The sequence below is a fragment of the Mercenaria mercenaria genome, chromosome 4, assembly GCF_021730395.1.
Source record: "Mercenaria mercenaria strain notata chromosome 4, MADL_Memer_1, whole genome shotgun sequence".
NCBI classification, from domain to species: domain Eukaryota; kingdom Metazoa; phylum Mollusca; class Bivalvia; order Venerida; family Veneridae; genus Mercenaria; species Mercenaria mercenaria.
Genome location: NC_069364.1, coordinates 19,318,370 through 19,341,134, shown reverse-complemented (window position 1 = coordinate 19,341,134; position 22,765 = coordinate 19,318,370). Strand labels below are relative to the sequence as shown.

Genomic DNA, 22,765 nt, shown 5'->3' with positions numbered 1-22,765 from the left:
GAATTACGCCGAGTTTGTATGCAGCAGCAGCCACATAATCTTTGAATGCGGTCCTAATGTTGCCTTTTCTTCTTTCCTTCTTCTCTTCTCTCTCTGTTTTTATTTGAATTTTCCACGTGGGGGTGGGGGGGGGGGGGTGTCCGGTCCTCCGGTCCCCTGGACCCCCCTCTGGATCCGCGCATGTTCATAGTCAAAAAACTAGGATTAACGATGGATAAACTAGGTTTTTCAAAAAGCATGTAAACCTATTCTTTCGAGCGAAAACAAAGGATAACGTCGTAAACCATAGTTCACACTCGTAAACATAGGTCCACGTTTGTAAACCCAAGTTAAAGTTCAATCGAGAAACCTAGTTAAACGAACGTAAACATGGGTTCAAGAGCGTAAACTATGGTTTACGCCCGTTGTTCTATGTTTTCGCTCGAAAATATACGTTAGTATTCGATAATTCTAGTTTTTCGACCAAGAATGTAATTATTGCCGCGAACATTGTTTACTTGGTTTGACGAGATGAACCATAGTTTACGAACGTGAACCTAGGTTAACGTTCAGAAAAATTGGTTTCTCGAACAAAACTATGACTTTGGTCGTAATAATATGTTCAAGAGCGTGAACCTATGTTTACGGTCGTAAACCCATTTTCACGGTCGTAAACTTAAGTTCTCGATCGTATACATATTTTCACGTTCGTAAACTATGATTTACACTCGTGAACCCTGGATTACGCCCGTAAACATAGGTTCACACTCGTTAACTTACATTAACGGCCGAAATTCATAGTTCAGTTGGAAAACAAAAAAACTAGTTTAAACCTGGGTTCACTGGCGTAAATATGGTCAATGCCCGTTATCTTATGTTTCGCTCGAAAATATGGGTAAGTTTTCGAAAAACTTGGTTTTGCGTTCGAAAAACCTACTTTATCGATTGTTAATTCTAGTTTTTCGATCGTGAACCTGGGTTCACGTTATTATTGGGTAACTGGCGTGCCATAACCGTTTATATATGTTTATAAAGAAGCAATAATAAACACTGAGGGACATAATATCAGATAAAGTATAAAGGTAACAAACACACCATCTATACTTCGATATGCAAAGGCCCCCCGCCCAACCCTCCAACACACATACACACAAACACATCATGTATGAATGTATGGACACTGATCAGATGGGGTGATTTTCTTGTCGGTATGCGGTAAGCACGCTACAAACCGGACAGTTAATGATTATGGTCTAGTCCTGTTCCTTCCCTAATACGATGATTAAGAAAATTGACGGACCCGTAATAGTGTACATCCTTTTTGGAAGAGTATTCTATTCCTACCATAAGACTACTTTAATTTTTCAAGCCCCACTAGGACCAAACTTTGTTCATAATATTTCTTTTTTCAAGTAAGATAAACTTTTTTTTTTTAATACTTATTATCATTGATAGTCGTACAAAAGCGGAAATGTTTCATTTGTTTAGCCATTTTTGGCTGTTTAAAATGAATTTAGCCTGAAGGGTGAATGTTTAGACATCTTTGAAAATACTTTGTTACATTTTGTAAAAGTTCTTGATTTTACATTTATTCTTTTGTTTACAAAGTTTCAAAGAAATGTAGGAAGTTTTTACTTCTGCCTATGGTTCTTTTTGAATGCAGAGTGCAAGGCTATAATTCTTAAGAGTTGGCGCTTAATTTCTGTCCGATTAAATTCTTTTACTCGAGGCTCCCAAGAAAAATTGTTATCGACACTTTTATTTTGTGTTTTATAATTATTACGCAATACTTTGAGGTTTCATTTAGCAAAATATTTGGTAAATTGAATTCTCTACGATCGTTTGCGCAATGGCTATCACTTTGAAATTTGTCTCTGTTTCAGCTGGAGGAAAAATAACAATCAAACAACAATGACACGGTAAAAGACAGTGTGAAACAATGACACGGTAAAGACAGTGTGAAACAATGTTAAGGGGAGCGGTAGTCTAGTGGATAAGGTGTCGCCCCCTCAATCCAGGGGTCGTGTGTTCGAGCCCTTCTGGGGTCACGACCATGACTTTTCATAAGACACTAGTATTGGTTTTTCCAGAAAGCGGACTCGAGAGTGGTTCAAATAAGCTTTAAGCTTTCATAAAAAAAATCGAGCTAAAACAAAAAAAAAGTATAAACTAACTTCAGGACTGTATCAATTAATGCATTTGTTAATTTAAAACATTACCGTTACGGGTCCACTATCTTAATATAACCTGAAATACAGTTGAAATACAGTTGAAAAAAATCGCTTACATCTACGCCCCCACCATTTAAACAAAATGGTGACAAAGCACTTTCTTACAATATATCTTTTAGCATTCGCCAGAATGTTTCGAAAATGAATTTAGTATAGAAATAGCCAAAAAAAAAAAAAAAATATATATATATAAAGCATGTACGCTCTTTAGGTATACAACTCGTAAAGTGGTCGTTTGTTTCTTCTCACGTTACTGTGGCAATTCCAGGCAGCGATTACGTCCAGTAGTACCTATTGCAAATGATCTGAAAGAATAGATTCTTATAATTTTAAGCTTAAATATTAGACCTGACATAACTCATATCACTATAAGTTAATTTTAACTAATATTTCATATTTCTAATTTAAAAAGCCTTCATATTTTCCATGTCATGTCAGGTCGTCGAATAATGCGCATGTCGACAATTGTTTCCCGGAACCAGCGTTTGTTTAATTAGCTATTTACAGACCGGGGTCATAATCTATAAGGAAACGGTCAACAGTGTTGAGTAACGAAAAAGTTCCATTCATTCATAGGGGCGAATTAATTTACCATCATTATGTCATATTTTCTAATTTATCTTCCAAGTATTTACCGTTAGAAAAATTAGACATAATTATAACATGTTAAACCAAATAGATTTATTGAATCAGGTAGTTTTAACAATCTTTATACAACTCTATGGCTAAACTGATAAACGTGGCGAACTATTTGAATTGCGCATGAAATTATATTTTGTGTTGTCAGTCTCAGCACCTTTGAACTTTAGTTGAACTTTGTGGAATCTCGATTTATGGTTATGATAGTCTGGCGAATAAATCGCCAGCCTAAAAGTGAGAAATTATAGGTAATATTGAATAAAAATGTACATGTTCAAAGTGTTTGTTGAAATTTGTGAAAAAAAGCCATAGACACTTAACGGCTTCGATCTTACGACCTCCAGGTTTCAAGCTATCGTGACTTGCGTACATCCGTATATACGTTTTAAAAAAGAGGAGGGCTTTTATTAATGTTGTAAGAACTTGTTGCCGAACCATTTTTGCTTTACTTCTTTATGCTGTGTATATGTTCTGTTATTGCAAATATGTAAAGAGCAAAGAAAATATGATTAACCTAAACGTTTTAAATATAAACCACTTTGATTGCTGGTTACTTTCCGTATCCGAAAATCAACCGAAGATTAAAATATTTTGTGCACCGCCCATGTAATCGATATGCATTTGACAGTTCAATACAATAGAACAATATAATAATAATAATAATAATAATAATAATATGAAAACACAAAATTTTGCTATTCTCATATCTGTCATGTAATCACAATCAATTCTGATATTATTAAAGACATACGTTTTAGCTCGACTATTCATAGAATAGTAGAGCTATTGGACTCGCCCGTGCATCGGCGTCCCGATTTGGTTAAGTTTTTGCATGTAAGCTGGTATCTCAGTAACCACCTGTTTGAAGGGATTGAAACTTCACACACTTATTCACTGTGATAAACTGACTTACATTGCACAGGTTCCGTAACCCATTTTTGCCTTTATTTTTTACAAAATTATGCCCCTTTCTCGACTTAGAAATTTTTGGTTAAGAGTTTGTATGGAAGCTGGTATCTCAGTACTCACTAATGGGAATGGATTGAAACTTCACACATTTGTTCACTGTCATGATCTGACATGCGCTAAACAGGTCCCAGAACTCTGCTTTGTTTTTTTCTCTCCAAAATTATGCCTTTTTTTCCACTTAGCAGTTTTTGGTTAAGGTTTTGTATGTAAGCTGGTATCTCAGTACTCACTAATGGGAATGGATTGAAACTTCACACACTTGTTCACTGTCATGATCTGACATGCACTAAGCAGGTCCCATAACTCTGCTTTGTTTTTTCTCTCCAAAATTATGCCCCTTTTTCCACTTAGCAGTTTTTGGTTAAGGTTTTGTATGTAAGCTTGTATCTCAGTACTCACTAATGGGAATGGATTGAAACTTCACACACTTGTTCACTGTCATAATCTGACATGCACTAAGCTGGTCCCATAACTTTGCTTTGTTTTTTTCTCCGAAATTATGCCCCTTTTTCCACTTAGCAGTTTTTGGTTAAGGTTTTGTATGTAAGCTGGTATCTCAGTACTCACTAATGGGAATGGATTGAAACTTCACACATTTGTTCACTGTCATAATCTGACATGCACTAAGCTGGTATCATAACTTTGCTTTGTTTTTTTCTCCAAAATTATGCCCCTTTTTCCACTTAGCAGTTTTTGGTTAAGTTTTTGTATATAACCTGGGATCTTAGTATCCACTAATGGGAATGGATTGAAACTTCACACGCTTGTTTACTGTCATGATCTAACATACACTGTGCAGGTCCCATAACTCTACTTTGCATGTTTTCAAAATTATGCCCCTTTTTCAACTTAGCAGTTTTTGGTTAAGATTTGTATGTGAGCTGGTATCTCAGTATCCACTAATGGGAAAGGATTGAAACTTCACACACTTGTTCACTGGCATAATCTGACATGCACTAAGCTGGTCCCATAACTTTGCTTTGTTTCTTTCTCCAAAATTATGCCTTTTTTCCACTTAGCAGTTTTTGGTTAAGGTTTTGTATGTAAGCTGGTATCTCAGTACTCACTAATTGGAATGGATTGAAACTTCACACACTTGTTCACTGTCATAATCTGACATGCACTAAGCTGGTCACATAACTTTGCTTTGTTTGTTTCTCCAAAATTATGCCCCATTTGATGGATTGAAACTTCACACGCTTGTTCACTGTCATGATCTAACATACACTGTGCAGGTCCCATAACTCTACTTTGCATGTTTTCAAAATTATGCCCCTTTTTCAACTTAGCAGTTTTTGGTTAAGATTTGTATGTAAGCTGGTATCTCAGTATCCACTAATGGGAAAGGATTGCAACTTCACACACTTGTACGCTGTCGTGATATGACTTGCAGTGCAAAGGTTCAATAACTCTACTTTGCATTTTACAAAATCATGCCCCTTTTTCAACTTAGCAGTTTTTGGTTAAATTCTTATATGTAAGCTGGTATCTCAGTACCCACTAATGGGAATGGATTGAAACTTTACACACTTGTCCACTGTCATGAGCTGATAAGCACTGTGCCGGTTCCAACACCCTGTTTTGCGTTTTAAAAAAAAATATGCCCCTTTTTCGACTTTTGTATTCATTCAATTGACAAGGCTGTTGAATAGTCGAGCGTTGCTGTCCTCCGACAGCTCTTGTTGTAATTTATTCTTTAAAGGATCTATTTAATACGAAATTCCTTCTTATACTGATATTGATGCTTGTCGTGTTTAGATGGCGGAATCAATTGAAACTTTTTGTGTTAAATCAAAGAAGTATAAAATACAGTTCTTTGGTTAAATGAATGCTGATCCCAATTCATTAACGTCTTGGAAAATATCTATAACAGTGTCGATCCAGCAGCCAAGGCGGCCAACAATATTACTTTCATTTGACGCCTTCGTCGTATTAATAATTTACGAAACGAACTTGATCGCACTAAAGCTTATACATTGAGTTCTTCTTTTGAGCAACATTTGGTCACTGATCACATCGCTAAAGTTTCTTATTTGCAAGTTCGTATAGGTGATCAACGGATTTTTAAATTATATAAACAACCAAATAAAGCTCGTTTCACTGCAATCTGACTAAAGTACATCTCCAATTAACACTACGCACATTGGATCTAAAGACGTGCTATCGATTGCCTCGTTTTTACGACCCTACCGCTAGCCAATCAGACCCATACTTACAACATTTTATATGTGAAAGTAGTTTAAAAAATTTATATTTAGCCTGGGTTTTTCATATTTACAATTCTTATGACGACCACATCGCGACTACGCCCTCGTGTTTTGAGAGAAATCATATGTCATTGTACGGACTAGGTCACGTAAGGTATCAGACAGTCTGTTAGTTCAGTCGGTAGGGCACTCGCCCTGTAAGCGAGGGGTCCCGGGTTCGAGCCCCGGACTGACTGCACATTTTTCTCACCCTTTGACATTCGACGCTATTTTGATGGTTCAGCCAAATGCTTGTTGACTCAAGTCGTCTGATTATTTCAAGTAAAAATAGATTTGCGAAAATAAAAAAGAAATGTCGGAAATCCAATGTATACAGAAGACGAATGTGAATGGGTCATTCTCAGCTCTTCGTTTAGAAGATCAAGTACTTTAATCAGATTGGTTTCACCTCTAATTTAAGCTTTTGTACCAATATAAGTTATTAACGTCAAGCGTAACTGTTGTAAAAACCCACGTAAATAACATTACGATAAAGTATACGGAATTCTAGTGAAAGCCTGGATTGTTCTACTTTGTATACCAGTTAACCAAATGATTTAAATAAGCCCTTATTAAAGGCCGTTTGCCTGGGAGAATGATATATTCTCTCTTTTTGATTGATATAAAATTCTTTTACTAGCTGCATTGTTAGAACAATACTATGCGGACATGTGCGAAGTTTGTAAAGCCCTTTCCCTTGGGAACAATCTGAGCAACCCCTTGTCACAGCGTAATTTAAAGACACTTCCGCGTGAAGGTATTTCGAATCGGGATGTAGTTTACAAACTTCGTAAGATTTTGAGCTGTAATATTTTTCCAACTATATTTGGTAAAATTAGTAAATGTTTTTATTAAAAGAGGTTATGTTCCCTGCGCTTCTCTCCTTGATTTTGGCTGACGGAACAGGGTGTTGACTCTATGATAGGTAAAGTCACATTTGAAAATGAACTTGCACCAGTTACTTTAATTGAACACACGAATGAAATATACGAGTCCAGAACAGGCGAGTCGACAATCAAAAATTGGAAGAACAAATTAGTCTGGAAAACGATATAATAAAACCACAGAATGCATTCAAGAACAAGCGAAAGTCACTTAAGTTCTACAATGCTATATAATATGTTTGAACCACCTCGATAGCCTAGTGGTAGAGCGTCCGCTTTCAGGAATAAGGTGTCGAGAGCGATTAATATAAACTATACATCTTCCTTCACAATCGACCTAAAAGAAATGATGTATAAACCTAAATTTTTGAAAAATGTAAATTAAGCAATAGCCATCGATATGCCACAAATTAAGTTTCGTTTACAGGTATACTGCCTACTGTTTTGACGGAAACGTCAAGAATAAACAATAAACTATTGTAGATTATAAGTAATTTATTTCTAATTAAGCGTATATCATATGACATATTAATCACAAGCTACATGTATATCAAATTACAGAAAAGTAGAGATAAAGCAAAACATTCTGGATTCTGATTATTATGCAAACATAAATGATTCTGATAATGTTAAAGGCACTGCCCTCCTGAGTTTGGCTAAATTATCTTCTTTAAACTAAAGTTTGGTCATATCATGAACATTAAAACATTAATTGCTATTTCTAAATTATCAAAACGCTTTTTAAATCCAGAAAAGAACACGTATGAGCGGAAATAGAACTCAAGGTTGCCCCTCCTACCATCTTGACCAATGCAGTGTGGAGAAATTTGAACTTTACAACCATTTATATTAGTTTATCCTCGGTATCCCGTAATACATTTTTTTTTATTTCTGATTTGAACATTTGGTAAAACATCAAATAATTATTTGTTTCCAAACATATAATCTATCAATACTTAACTAAGTTTCAAAGCCTTCTTAAGAAAAAATGGCAATAATTTCCTGATATCTTAAAACATGTTTTTCTTTGTTGTTAATATGAACATAAAGACTTTTCGGTCATAATCTATTATGTTTTCACCCAGTGTATGTCAGTTGTTATATGAGCATCTGTAAATCAACAAATAAATTTCATGTAAATGCACTGAAACATGACTGAAGAACCAGTACCATTTCTAGAGGACTCAACATATTAAAAACCTGTTGGAATCTATGATATACGATACCCTAACCGATACAACAGTGGTGACTGAACTTAACCAAGTTTAATTTTACATTTAATCATATAATTTCTTATACTGAGAATTATGATGGAATATATCGCGTACTACTTTATGCACTGTAATGGAAGGTGTACACATTATATATCAGTGCATCCAAAATGTGTTCAGTTGCCAAGTAAGCTGCGAACACTTGGTCTATCTAAAGATCTGTACTAAAATAATTGTGCCAAATTTCTCTGTAGACACGGCAGTCCAAAAGAACGAAACAAAAGACATCAGACAGTGTGCATTAAAAAGCAAAGTGGTTAGTTATGGTAATGATCACTTATATTCTTGAATGTTTCATCGCTTTTAACTAGCGTGACCTTAATATTGATTATCTACTTGCACCTGCTGTTGTTTCAAGTTTAATTGCAGAATCCTTGACATTTATTGTGTAGCACATTACTGTCAGCAACTGCAAGAATGACTACAATGCGGATGAAGATATCAGATAAGAGTTTAAGTCAGTGTCAAATGTATTTAGTAATAACAGAGAAAAAGTTAAATGTAAAAATGACCAAAATATAAAAGGGACACAATAAATAGAACATTTCTTCAAGAGCAATGCATCATGCGTCAAATCATGTTACTAATAATATGAAACAACTATTTCTAATTTGAGCCCCATTGGGGTCACGACCATGACTTCTCACATGACACCAGTACTGGTTTTTCCAGGAAGCGGACTCGAGAGTGGTTCCAATAAGCTTGAAGCTTTCATCACAATCGAGCTAAAACAAATTAGTATAAACTAAACTAATTTGAATCAATCTATTAAAAATAGTGATAGAGCAAAATTGCAACACAACTTGAACCTACAAGAGTTGTTATTCTTGTGTCATGGGTTGCGTGTGATGATGTGATACAAGCATTTTAGTTTGCATTAAATCTACGTAGTAGCAAAAGAGATATGTCTTCAAACTCAGAATGAAATTTGAATTAAATGGGGACATTTTTTATGACCTATTTGCACCGAGTTATAGACCTTGTGCTGTTTAATGAGGACGATAATGTGGAAGGATTATTTCAAGAGGAAATGCCACAGTTGCCTATATGTATATAGTGCAACAAATTTCCTACGGGAGAAATTTCTTTTAACTTTGTGTACTGACTTGGACACAAGTTTAAAACAGAAATATGTATCAAAAAGGTATCCGGACTTGATCTTTAATTATCTGCCCTTGAAAGTAGATTTTATTTCGGTATTTTTCTACTTTCAATGGCAGATAATTCCTGATCAATAGTTGGTTCCTATGGTTTGTTTTATTTCATATTTCTGGTTTTTATTTTTTGTCAGTGAAAAAAGTTTAAAGAAGAAATTCCTTCTGTAAAAAATGTTTTCTCCATGTTAATATAGAGACTGTTGCAAATGTTCTTAACTATGAACATGACAAAATGATACCGCAAAGTCCTAGTCTTTCTCATGGAACAAATTTCCTTTAACATTGTATACTGAATGCAAAGAAGTCTGAAACAGAAATAAAATTTAAAATGCATAGTTCTTTTGCTTTGCTCTTGAATTATCTGCCCTTGAACATTTAATTTTTCAGTATTTTGTTTTATTTTCAAGGGCAGATAACTCAAGATCAAGCCTGGGTGCCTGTGATTTTTAATACATTTCCGTTTAAAACATGATTCTCAGTAAATACACAAAGTTTAAAGAAATTCTGCCAGTAGAAAAAAATTTGCCTATACACATATATGCAGCTGTCCCATTTCCCCTTAGGGTTGAATCAAATTCATTAAGTAAAAGCAAAGATACAGTATATGCATGAACATTAGCCTAGAAAATCTAAGTAAAGAGAAACATAATTCATAAAAATATTTCAAGTATTATAACCCTGGTGTCGTATTTGTGGGAGGGATGGTGTTGAACAACTATTTACTTCTAAAACAGAGATAGAGTGAAAGTGCATCATCAGATAAACCTTGAATTTCAAAATTAAAAGGTTATAATCAATAAAATATTCATGCCAGAGCTATGGCCCTTGTGTTATATAATGTGGGACACCTATATTAAGTTTGAATAAAATCCCGTCTGCATTTACAGAAAGTGAAAATGCACTAAAATTGACCTAAATTCTAAGCTAAAAAAGAAATATTTCTAGAAAAAATTGTAGCAGAGTTATGGACCTTGTTTAAAGATGAGGGTTATGATGTGGAACAACTACTTCAAAACTGAATCAAATCCATGCAGTAATAACATCAATAAAGAGGAAGTGCATCACAGCTTTAATCAAGTTTGGACGATGCCGGGTCGAGTAGGATAGCTCTCCAAATACAAGCTTTGTATAGTGGATATATAGTAATTTATTCCTAATGAAGTGTCTATGAAATATACATCACGCACTACATAACATTAAATATGATATAAAAAAATAATAGAAAACTAGATGAAAAGCAAAGCATTCTTGATACTGGCTATATAAATAACAAATAATCCTGATTAAATATGTAAACACGACTCACTAAAACATGTTGGTTATTATTATTTATGCTTTTCTCAAATCCTACTTACGTTTGTATGGTATCATATACTAATCAGTAATAATTGCAACAAGAACTCAACTTATTTTTTTCAATGACAATGAGTCATGACCTTTAATGATTAACCAGCATGAACCTTGTAGGATCCGTTATGACATTAAAAGATAAAGATTCTATAATTATAATTCAGGATATTCTAATCTGTTTATCAATTTTATACATTGTCAAACAGTATAGTAGTCGCAACTTGACCGCGATGGTTGACCTTAGGCTGATTATTCATATCGATTATTTCATTATAGAAATCAAGGGTGCTTAGGGTAACCTTGTATATTTATATGGAATTAGTTTGTATACATTGCAGTATCAAAGTATATATACTTAATTTGATCAGTTAAAACTTTCCAATACACTAATTTATATTTACACAAATTTATATTTCCCTTTTCTCGTGCAGCTCGTGTTTTACGTACACTCCTTTTCAATAATAGGTTGTGCCTCATTATGTATTATAATGCAAAGGTCAACCATCGGGGTCAAGTTGCGTCCACTATATCGTATCTGTAACCATTCTTACATAGTTTATCTAATTTCAAACATAATATTGACTAGCATTTGAAATTACTTAAACTAAAACTGAAATACGTTATTTGCTTAACTTATGAAATATATTTTGCATTCAGATAATCCAGGTAAATCAGGCATTTACATATTTTTGTTGAGAATAGTAGCTAGACTTAACAAAGTCTTATTTCATCTTATATAATAAGATTTCTACTGAGAAATATTTATTAAAAACACCATAGTGATACCATTTTATTCATTTTTTATTTTTTGTTTTTGAAATATGCAAGATAAGACATATCTGAATGATGCAATTACTTTGTCAGTTCAAAGTGAAAATTAAGTCTTTATGTATCCGGTATGTGTAAAAATTCACATTGCTTTTAAAACTGCCAGATAACATTTAATTTACTGAAATATAGATGTCAGTTCTGTACTAGTTATTGCAAAACAGCATCACATATGTCGCAAACTAAGCTTCCTGGAATACTTCCAAAGGATTATGTAACATGAGCATGACAATAATTGTAATATAGCCTTACGAAAAGTTAATCGCAATCACAATTTAAATGAATGTGCCAAATGATGGGTAATAAATTTTCAATTAAGGATATATCATATGATAATTAATCACAAGCTATATATCAATATTATAAATGATATAAGAAAATAGCAGACAAATAGATGAAGTCAAAACATTCTTGATCTTGATTAAATTGTAAAAAAAACAAATGATTCTGATTAAACGAAAACTCAATACCTTTTAAACCTAGTTAATTTTGCATTTTATCATAAATTTGCTTATACAACACTGAGAAATATTGATTAAATATTACACATAATAACATTTTATGTATTTACATAGCATATAGATCTAGTCCATGTATCTGCAGTCAAGACATGCATCTGAATAGTGTATTAAACCATATCTTTATCAGTAAAAAGTCACATTCTGTCATTTTTTATGTAGAATGCATAAAAGTACAGTCACATTAATTTTAGAATGCTATGTAATATTACCGAATTTTGCATCAAACCTAGGTTTCCCGGAATACTGCAATCGGTTGAAATAAACATGACAAGAGAAAATAATGTGTTATAGTCTACCTTCTGAGAAATTAATCAAAATTAAGTAATATTATAAATGGTGTATGAAGAATAATATATGCGAATCAAACAAGGAGTATTCGGTCATTTGGCCTGTCCACTAGTATATAGAAATCTGTACTTCTTATAACAAGATTTCCAATCAATTCCATGTAAATGCAATGAAACCTGACTGATATAATAAGACATTTAATGAATGACCGGTATGAATTTTAATACATTATAATGTATAAAAAATCTATAATTGTTGATCCTGTAACATGTACATCAGTTCCATAAACTATCAAACAGTATATCTATCATCATTACAATTCATGTTTTCTTATAACAAAATTACAAAAAGGAAAAATGTACATTATTTACATATATTCAAAGCATTTTCTTCTAGTACATAGATATCTTAAGTAAAATAAGTATTAAGCGTTCAGATAGATCAATTTGTAACTAGTACATGAACCTTCGTATCAGTAACTTGTGTTATTCTACATTGTTACTTATTATCCCCAAAAGTTACTCACCTTAACTTTATCTTCTTATATTACACTCTTTTTCGAAAAAATAATGTTTCAAAATTTATTCATGCTCGTTCCTCTTTCAATATGTCTAAGTACTGCGCCCTCCTTCCACATCCTCATTACATCCACGACACCCAACAACACAAATGTTCCAAAAATATTTCAAGATATTTCTATTGCAAGAACTGTTTTCTTGTAATTTCACTTTCTTCCGAATAGTCGAGAGTTATGTCCTTCCGAAAATTCTTTTCTTAACTAGTCTTAATCAATCGATATTTAATATTTTGTGTAGATACAGGCATTACACAAGAGATAGCACGCACTTACTTTAAGTGCTTTGATTAAAATAATCAGTTTTCAAGTAACGCATATTAAACAGTATCAAAATAGTTGCATGGAATTAGCAAGAACAAAATAGTTGCAATATCTCTGTGTATATTAAAAAAAAATTACCTCCAGATTTTTCATTCAAACTTTTGTTCAATTTTGGATTTGTCTCGAATACCCTTGTATAATTTTGTTCAATAACACAGAGAAGAAGTTCAAAAAGGAAAAAGTGTATGTTCCCTCTTTCCCACAAATATATCTTTAAAGAAGTATTTCTCATTTCGAAATAGGTATTTACTGTTTAATGTGTTAAAGTCAATATCTGGATTTATTTAGAAAAATAAGAAGATTAAATGAAAACATTGACACCATAACAGTGAAATATGTGTCATTCATTATTCTTCAGAAATTTGTCGTATAGAAATTTATTGATTAGAAATAATCGTAGACAAATTAATGTAATCTAAGAAAAGTATTGACAAGTTTTTTTTTCTTGTTTTTTTTTCTTTTTTTTTTAATTATTTACATAATTAATCAACTCTAACATACTTGCTTTTCTTTTGGTAATGCCTTTCTTATAATACAACACTAATAATTTATACCATTCGCAAACAAACACATAAAAATCACATAAAGTACTTATACTCAACACGTAACAAGACTTATAATTAACAAACGATGAAACGATGAAACGATGAATTAAACCAATATTCATAAAGAAGCCTGAAAAGCAATCATGTATAGCACTTAACAGAACGATTGACAAATGATGAATTATACCAATATTCATACAGATGCCTAAACAGCAGTAAGATATAGCACTTAATAGAACTTGGAATTGACGAATCATAAAGAAGTTAGTTGGAAATCCTCTCTCAACAGATGATGTATACTAACAAGGTGCAAAATAAACTGAAAGTAAATAATAACTATTGTTATTATATATACGAAATATAAGCAAAATTCATACACACAACAGGACGAACTGCTGAAAACGATTATATAATGCATAACTAAGCTATATTAATATTTATATGAATCACTCAAAAGCACTCATAAGCAGCATTAACGAAATTCTTATCTAAAACATTAACGACAGACACACGTATGATGTATAATAGGATTCATTATGTATCTGAGACGACTATGCACCAAGACATGTACTACGGCATCAGTATTTTTGTTAATTCAAGGAACATAATTCCGAAGTGCCAGTTTCAAACTTGACCGAGGAATCATTGTCTAAAACATTTTGTTCAAGTTTGGTGAAGTTCGGGTGAAAATTGTTCGACTTTGAGCGCGGACAAGATTTATGACGGACTGACTGACAGACAGACACAGATAGGAGTAAATCAATATGTCTCCCATACCACTGTGTGTAGGAAGACACACTTATGGTTTATTGTTGCACACCATCGGAAAACAACGTCCCATAAATGTCATTACTTTGCAAATATTAAGTTCACATATTGTTGTTTTAACGATATGTCAAATTCAGCAAATCCATTGGTCGCTTCATGATTTGAAGATTTTTTTACCAGTCTTAACACTCGTTTTCTAAAAAACATCTTCATGAAACCAGTGAGGAAACTGACTGACATACGAAGGATAAATACAGCGTAAATGTTTGAGACCTCAGTTGTCAACTTCAACTTGTTGATTTCGTTGTACATGTAAAGTGAATGTATGTGTATTTTAGGCCTGCCGGTAGTCATTGACTTGCGATAAATGTTCTACTGCGAAATGTCTGATAGATCAGACACAAATCATTAGCCAAAAAGTACAAGCACATGTCTCTGTATATAATGCCAACATATATATATATATTGTTGGAACATTCTTTTGTTGATGATCTATGATCGTTTCAAGATCCCAACAAAAGAATGTTCCAAGATCCCAGGTACATATAACGGCACATTACGGAAGGAATAGAATTACGTTCCAACATACCAGGTATTTTAAGGATATATATATGCGATTCTGGGCAGTGTCGTGCAATGCTGTGATTTGCTTCTCCACGTAGCAACCAATGCTGCACAAGAAGCAAAACTAGCGACGAGCGTCTATCTATATGCGGGTCTCAAACTTTCATTACTTGTGCCATTTATAGTTAAAACGCGTGTCTTACTTTACATATCCATGATTTTTCATGTTATGCAGTATTCACGAACACCAGTGGTAAGGTGTCTTAAGCACTTGCGGGTAACAAAAGTAGTTAATTACGGGTATTCAACGACGACTGTTGCAAAGTAAGAACTAGAATACAAGGAAAATAATGTGTGATTTACTAATATATGGTAAATAGCCATTTGACGATTGTCAATATTCCCAATCTACAGATGTATAGTAAATTGTGAGCATACGAACTTGATACTTATCCTAGGATGCCGCACTGACTTTACGCCGAAAACAAATGCATATACGATAGATCGATGATACACTTGTACACTACAGGGAACAGATGTCTTCAAACAGATAATAATGCAACAATTATCTAGCAGTTGCATTCCTGCGGCATCGCAAAAAATAAACATTGTTAAAATTAAAAGGTTATTTTGACGTCGGGCATACTGGAAATTATTAAAATTGCTCTTGCTAGTATGGACCTATTAAATATTGTGGATGTTGGGAACATGATAACATGACTTGAGAAAAACGCTGAAGGGAATATTTTCTTTAACTACTGTTATCATGAAATTAAGAATAAATAACAATAATGAATAGCAACAGTTTCAAAAAGCTGCGTCAATTATAGATATTCGAGCTTTTTAAAATCGCTTCTAATGATTTTTTATATTTTGTTATGTGTTTTTTTTTCTTTTTGTCATACGATTAGGTGGCTCATACAAGCACAAAACACTGATGTTACTAAAGTTTTACAGTTTGTTGGTTGTCTGTACTTGATTTGTCTTCCGCTTTATTAAGATTCTGTATAATGGTCATTAATTTCGCGTCTAAGTTTTTCATTTTTTCCTGCAATCTCGATTCCATGCTTTTCATTTCCTCCTGCATATCTCTGTTAATTGTTCTTACTTCATTCCTAGATTCTGCGTCCATATGTTTCATTTCTCTCTTCAGTGTCTTTATCTCTTTTGATAAACCATCCTGTGTTAGAAATTAATGCATTTGGTCAATTTAACTTCATTTTCATCTTTGTAATAATTGACAAAACACTCAGTTGTTTCATAATTCTATGCACAGTCAGTACACAGAAGGTTACTAGCTACTAAACTGTTAAATAAAGAATGTTCATACAATTACAGACTTTTGTTATTTTCCATTTATTTCATGTTATAGCAATATAGCAAGTCTTCTTTACAGATTTTTGCAGAGGACTTATTATAATTTATCCTAGGATATAGATTAGGCTTATGCATAGCATTAAACTACATGTATTCAGTGACAATATTTTATCTCGAATTCCAATTGCATGGCACCGCCTTTTTAACTTCTAGATACTGTTAATTTTTTATTGTTATAATTACAAACTATGGTCTTGATGGCGCCACTAAACTTTAATACAGACCATACAAGGGTTCGTCGCCCACTTTGACTTGTTTTAATATAAGTAATGAACAAATGCCGAAAATTGTTCAGTATGTGAAAAAAATGGACAAATCGAGGCGTAATGCACCGAGATTGACCATTCTTTCACACAATTGATAGTTTGAGGCTTTTGTCTTACTTTAAACACGGTTCTCACGTAAAAAGTCAAAATTGTTGTGATAGTGTATAATTTCTCAATTATTGTCCACTTTAAGGCAAAGACAATTCAATAACTTGTGCCTCTGTACTAAATTTAAAACAAGTAGAACGGAATTAAGTTTAAATTGCATTTTAAGATTTATTGCAACAAAATAAATGAAAAAAAATATTTGAATGTTTTAGATACTTTTACAAAACTAAAATTTACATTGGCCTTGTTAGTGAGTAAGTTATAGGAAAAAGATGTTTCTTTTTGTGAAAGCACCAAACTTTGTGTGTGTGTGTTGTTCGTTTTGTCCTGATGTGTAAGCTTTGAGTGTGTGTGTGGTGCACTCGTTTGCGTGCTGGGGGGTTCGTTTTGAGGAGGCTGCGCTTTTGGTGCGTGGCACTCCCTGTTTGATATTTTTCTTTGTTTTTTTGTATGTAAATATTTTTGAGTATGCTGAATCCAAAAAAGGAGGAGGCACGCAGTTCGCTAACCTAAGTTAGCTTAAAATGAGGCCTCAAAAAGGGACATACATTTTGTTTATTTTAATCATATATTTATGAAGGCAATGTCCAAAAGGTTAATTTATAACATAAATTAATAACTATTATTGACATAATATTTATTTAGCTACATATTATACACATTTGATATATGTGACACTGACAAATGACATAGATGAGGCCCTAAAAGAGGGAAAATTGCATAAAATTTTTATTTACAGGATGACTTTATTTTTAAATGTTAGTATTATATCACTCGGTAAAACTAATTTTGGCATTTAATTATATCAAAATATCATGTAAACATTCTTTACATTTTGAGGGTTATTAAGAGTATATTATAAAAAAAGTCCACATATACGTACATACTGTAATTCATATAATTGATTTTACAGTACTTATACTGTTTATGGTGTACCGATAATTCGATTTCCCGATGAATATTATTATTACGCATTCAAAATAGCAGCTAAAGGATGGATTATTTTGTGTTTTTCTTGTAATTCAATATCTAATTTGAATTCATGTAAGACATATTATACAAAACATAATATATGTTTTTCCAAGACAAGTAATGACTTTAAGCTAAAGAATACGATCATCCTAATGCTTTCTTTACAACAAAGAAAAATGGAACGTGAACTAAATGTATTGTTGTATTTATTATTGCTAATTTATATTATATCCAATGATACTTATTCATTGAATTAGATTAAGATTTCAAGTTTTATAATCAGTCTAAATTCCGCTTTCTGGAAAATAGCACTATGATAGATTAACCTTTATACGGTTTGAACCAATGAATTTTCTATTGATCTGACAAAACCTTTACCACCAAACGGTCTCCCTCACTGAACCCCTCCACAGGGTTTATAACTATAAACATTTCTGAAGTGCAGTGATTTACTGCAGACACCCCAAGAATACAAATAGTACATAAGAATTGTTTAAGATGAAAACAGAATTAAAGAAAGTCATACCAAGTAGAATTAGATGCATTTTTTTAAGGTAAAGATTAATCGTTAAGTTTATAAACAATGCTTCCTTAAAATATACTAAGTTACAGTTATCTTGCATACTAAACCTGTTGACAATTAATGAAATAGTGTATTTTTGTCACTGGTTCCAAATCGGCCTATATAATGATATCATGTATCAGATAAAGAAATGACCATTCAGAACATTGTTGAGTATGCTCAGCATATTTTCATGAACTTACAAAAGTTGAAAGAAATGAAGATCAAGATACCCTTAACAAATAACTTTTAATTTTATGCGTAACAACCCTTTCATTACTTAACTAAAACTGTTACTAAGGTTTGCTAGTGTTTCACTTTCTAGCACAAATGTCTTCAAAACGTACACGGTAATGGCTTAATACATTTATATCTGCCTTTGTATGTATTCTTGTAGTTACATTGATGAGTTTACTACAACTTATAGCAGATAAGTATGAAGTGTATTACATAATTAAAGCCATGTACCAGCTCTCTTGTCCATTTCCAGTTCTCAGGATTAGCAAATGTCAATGTATGCTATAATGCCGGTCTACAACCTGCTTAATACAATGTCCTTTGCTACATACGTGAACATCTCTCAGGAGATTGCTTTCAATACGTCTAATTGCTTAAGAAATATATTCCCTGGTTTCATTTTGATATTTCTTTGCATGATAGAACAACCTAACCTTCCAGTTGTCATATGCGCTTCTTGAATCTTTTAACACGGCATAACCATAAGTAAAGAGACAGAATGCCTTGCAATTGTATTGAGACAGTATAACAACCAAATAATGCATTATATAGAATGTTAGCTTTAAGTCTACGTTCTTTTTCATGTTGAAGTTTTGTCTTTCTGTCCTTATTTTATGCAAAATAAACCCTGCTTACTATGCTTATTACGGAAGTAGTTAGCATGTACTAGAACTGTTTGGAACGGCTAAATGAAGCTACAGCTAACAACTAGCAAACTGTTTTCCTATAGAAAATAACAGTGTGTTTCAGTGTTGGTTACTCGTGACATTATTCCTTTTTGGTATTGTTTTTATGCATCTGCGGCAAAGAAATCTGTACCAAGTCGCATACCAGTTAGTGCACCACATGTAGTGACTTCAAACTTTTGGAACAATACATGGCCATGTTATAAACAAAGATATCAACTGTAAGTAAATAAATAGTGCCAGATAAATTTCCTAAAGGAAATAGTAACATGAAAACATCTAAATTACCCGATGTTCAGATTTCTAACATTCATATATGAAGCCACTTGTTTTGGGAGAGACATTAAGGTATGAACATACTAAATAGCTGGCCTTCTTTATCCTAGATAAAATTGATTTCAAATGGCTAAGGCACAGAGCAGAACCCGTTTTAAATGTATGTAGTTTACATTTTTACATATTTTTAAGAATATTGCCAGTGCTGAAAAAAATATAAAAAGAGGTTATGTACTTTAGTCAAACAAACCAACTACAATATCAACTAAAATGATACACCAAATTGTATGACCTACAGTTCCAAAATAAACCTGTCATGCTATCATATTATTGCGAAAATGCTTCTTATTTGTCAAGGATACATCTGTTTTGCAAGTTTACAAGTTATGTGATTTCAGCAAAAAGAATGTAAAACAGGAAGGAAGAAAGCTCTACAGAGCAAGGAAGGAGGACTCTTTGAATGCGCCATTTTGCATCTACCATGATTTTTTCCGCGCTAGGTTTCTATTTAGTGTCTGTATACCTTAATTGTGACCCTTGCATTGCTTAATTCTGTTGATTCTGGATTTACTAGTAAAGACACCTTACTTTCATGTTGAATTCTTCATGTGAAGAAGCAATCAATCTGGCGGAAGGTCGGTGGTTCTACCCAGGTGCCCGCTCGTGATGAAATAATGCACAGAGGGGCACTTGGGGTCTTCCTCCACCATTAGTGCTGGAAAGTCGCCATATGACCTATCATGTGTCGATGTGACGTTAAATAAAAACAAAATACTATGTACACTTCATTAAATGCCTGTGCAATAACACAATCATGTACACGACATGTATAAGAAATATAAATTTGTCAAACAAACGTATAAGAGAAGTATCGAGAAACCTATTACAATTCTAAGATATTTATTGGATGGGTGTAAATATCAGTTTCTTTATTTTATGGGTCTTTGGATGAGTCATTAGACCTGAAAACTTTATTATGTCATAATTATGTAACATACAAAAATGATCCCTTAAAAAGCATTTCTTTTTATATAATCTATTGCCCTAATAAATACATATATATAGAATAACTCATGGACCTAAACCTGTGAATACTTTTTACTTTTTTATATATTATACATGAGATCCACGAATTCTGTCTCTTTCCTTAATTTAAGTTCAGTAATACGGTATTTTAACGATTTACATAAATTTATTTGCCCTTAAAATGTGATTTTCAACAATTTCCCCTTAAAGGATCTCATTTTATTTTCCTGAGCCATGTAAATTGAATATGTATAAAATGTTATTGAATAAAGTTTGCGTCAAGGGTTATAATTGGTAATAAATGAACGTTTCTGAAATTGTTCTAGCTATATTTTATTGAAATAAATAAAAGGTAGTTTCCCTTTGGGGCCTCATGTTTTGGTATATTCAAGTCAACAAATCGTACATTTAGTTCATTTCTGATCCAGTATATTTTATGATACTTAAATACAAAATTTCATTATTTCTTCATAAGAAACATCTTTTCACACGCAGTTATGAAATTAAACATACAGTAATATCTGATAACCTCCGTTTTTAGTATGTATCTTGAGAAATAAGAGTATTTTGTAGTAAACTTTGTATATCTGTCAATACCAAATTGCTGTTTGTCTATGCTAGTAATATGTTATCTATGTTTAGATCATATCAAACGTTACTTTACAGATAAATTTCAGTTTCAGGGAAAAAAAATTCAAGACATTTTACCTTCCATTTTTAAACTGATTTAAAAGGAGGTTCTATGGCAGATATAGCATGTCTCCTCCCCTTGTAGGATTTGGGATACCTTAAAGTAAATTCATGCAAAATATGGTACTTTCTTCACAAAGGGGAACATCTTTGCCATTCTTTTGTTCCATATCTTACTCGCTGTGTGATATTAGAATCAATAGTTGTCCGTGCTTCGTTCATGCTCAGTTTGCAGTTTTATGTAGATCAAGTACTTTAATACAAAGACGGGTCCAGGTGAGGACGTTCTAAATGTACGTGTATGTTTTTTAAATATTACTCAGCACTTTTAACCGAACAATGAAACAGATATGCCATATAGTAAGTAAGATTTAATTCAATTTTATTTCTGCTTTTAAAATTCTGCGTTGATCAGTTAGGGAGGAAAACTTTACAGTTCGATTTTAAAATTCTATAACAGCGTTAATCTATTTTTCTTCTTTTCTTCTTCAAGAACCAAATGAAATATGCATCAATTTAAAGGTCTTCATGAGTAAAAGAAAGACATCTTTTAATCATAATATATATTATATCATAAGCAATTGAACTTTTAATAGAAAATCTCAGGAAAATTGCAAAAGTACGTTTTACAAAAAAAAACATTGCAAACGTTTTACTTGATACATACCACGTTTGTGGATGGTATGAAACTTCCAACACCAAACATAACAAAACTTGCAATTTTAAATACATCTGGAAAGAATAGCAATCTACAAACTACGAAAGTTAAAGGAATTTATTCGGAAAAAATGAACTTCTTATCCCGTATTTACGAGATAAAATTACTCGTATCACATAGCACTGAGATATTTACCCGTTACGGCGATTTCATATCTCGTTTTTTTCCGAGAAAATCTTTCATATTCCGTAAAAGAAAGATATTGTGACATTATTGCAATGTGTTTTTAATGTTAACCATTCAAAATCAGTTACTGAAGGAGCTCTTATCCTGTTGTAACGACCCGCTAGCTAGGACCCTGAGTAACAAAAAGTCGCTCCTTTAACGAAATGTAGTGTCCAGCAGGTAATACAAAAGATATTGATTGTTTCAAGTAGCTAAAACCATGTATTTTCAGAAACTATTGATTATCATGCAGTACCGAATTGCGAAATCGGTATTTTTCAAGATGGCTTCCAAATTGGCGGCGATACATATCTACCCGGGTTGATGTCTTTGCATTGAGATTGCGGGTGTTTAAAATAAGATTTTAAGAATATTTTTTCACATACTGATAGCTTTAAGACTAAATATTTCACAGAAAACAATGTAATTGTGTATAACGTATAAATATCAAATATAACTGTCAAATAAAGGAGCAAACTGCATTTTTAAAAAGTTGACAGGTAAAGTTTTAAATAATGTGATTAATTTAAGCTTTAACAGTATA

General features: G+C 32.7%; 1 protein-coding gene across 1 annotated transcript in view; it reads right to left on the bottom strand.

Moving 5' to 3' along the window:
- Window positions 1-16,081: 16,081 nt before the first annotated feature.
- Window positions 16,082-22,765, bottom strand: part of LOC123551122 (transient receptor potential cation channel subfamily A member 1 homolog) — a 136,838-nt gene continuing 130,154 nt past the window's right edge. The window contains exon 16 of the mRNA XM_053542065.1: window positions 16,082-16,318. Coding sequence (XP_053398040.1) covers window positions 16,082-16,318 — 237 coding nt within the window. The remainder of the gene's footprint in view (window positions 16,319-22,765) is intronic.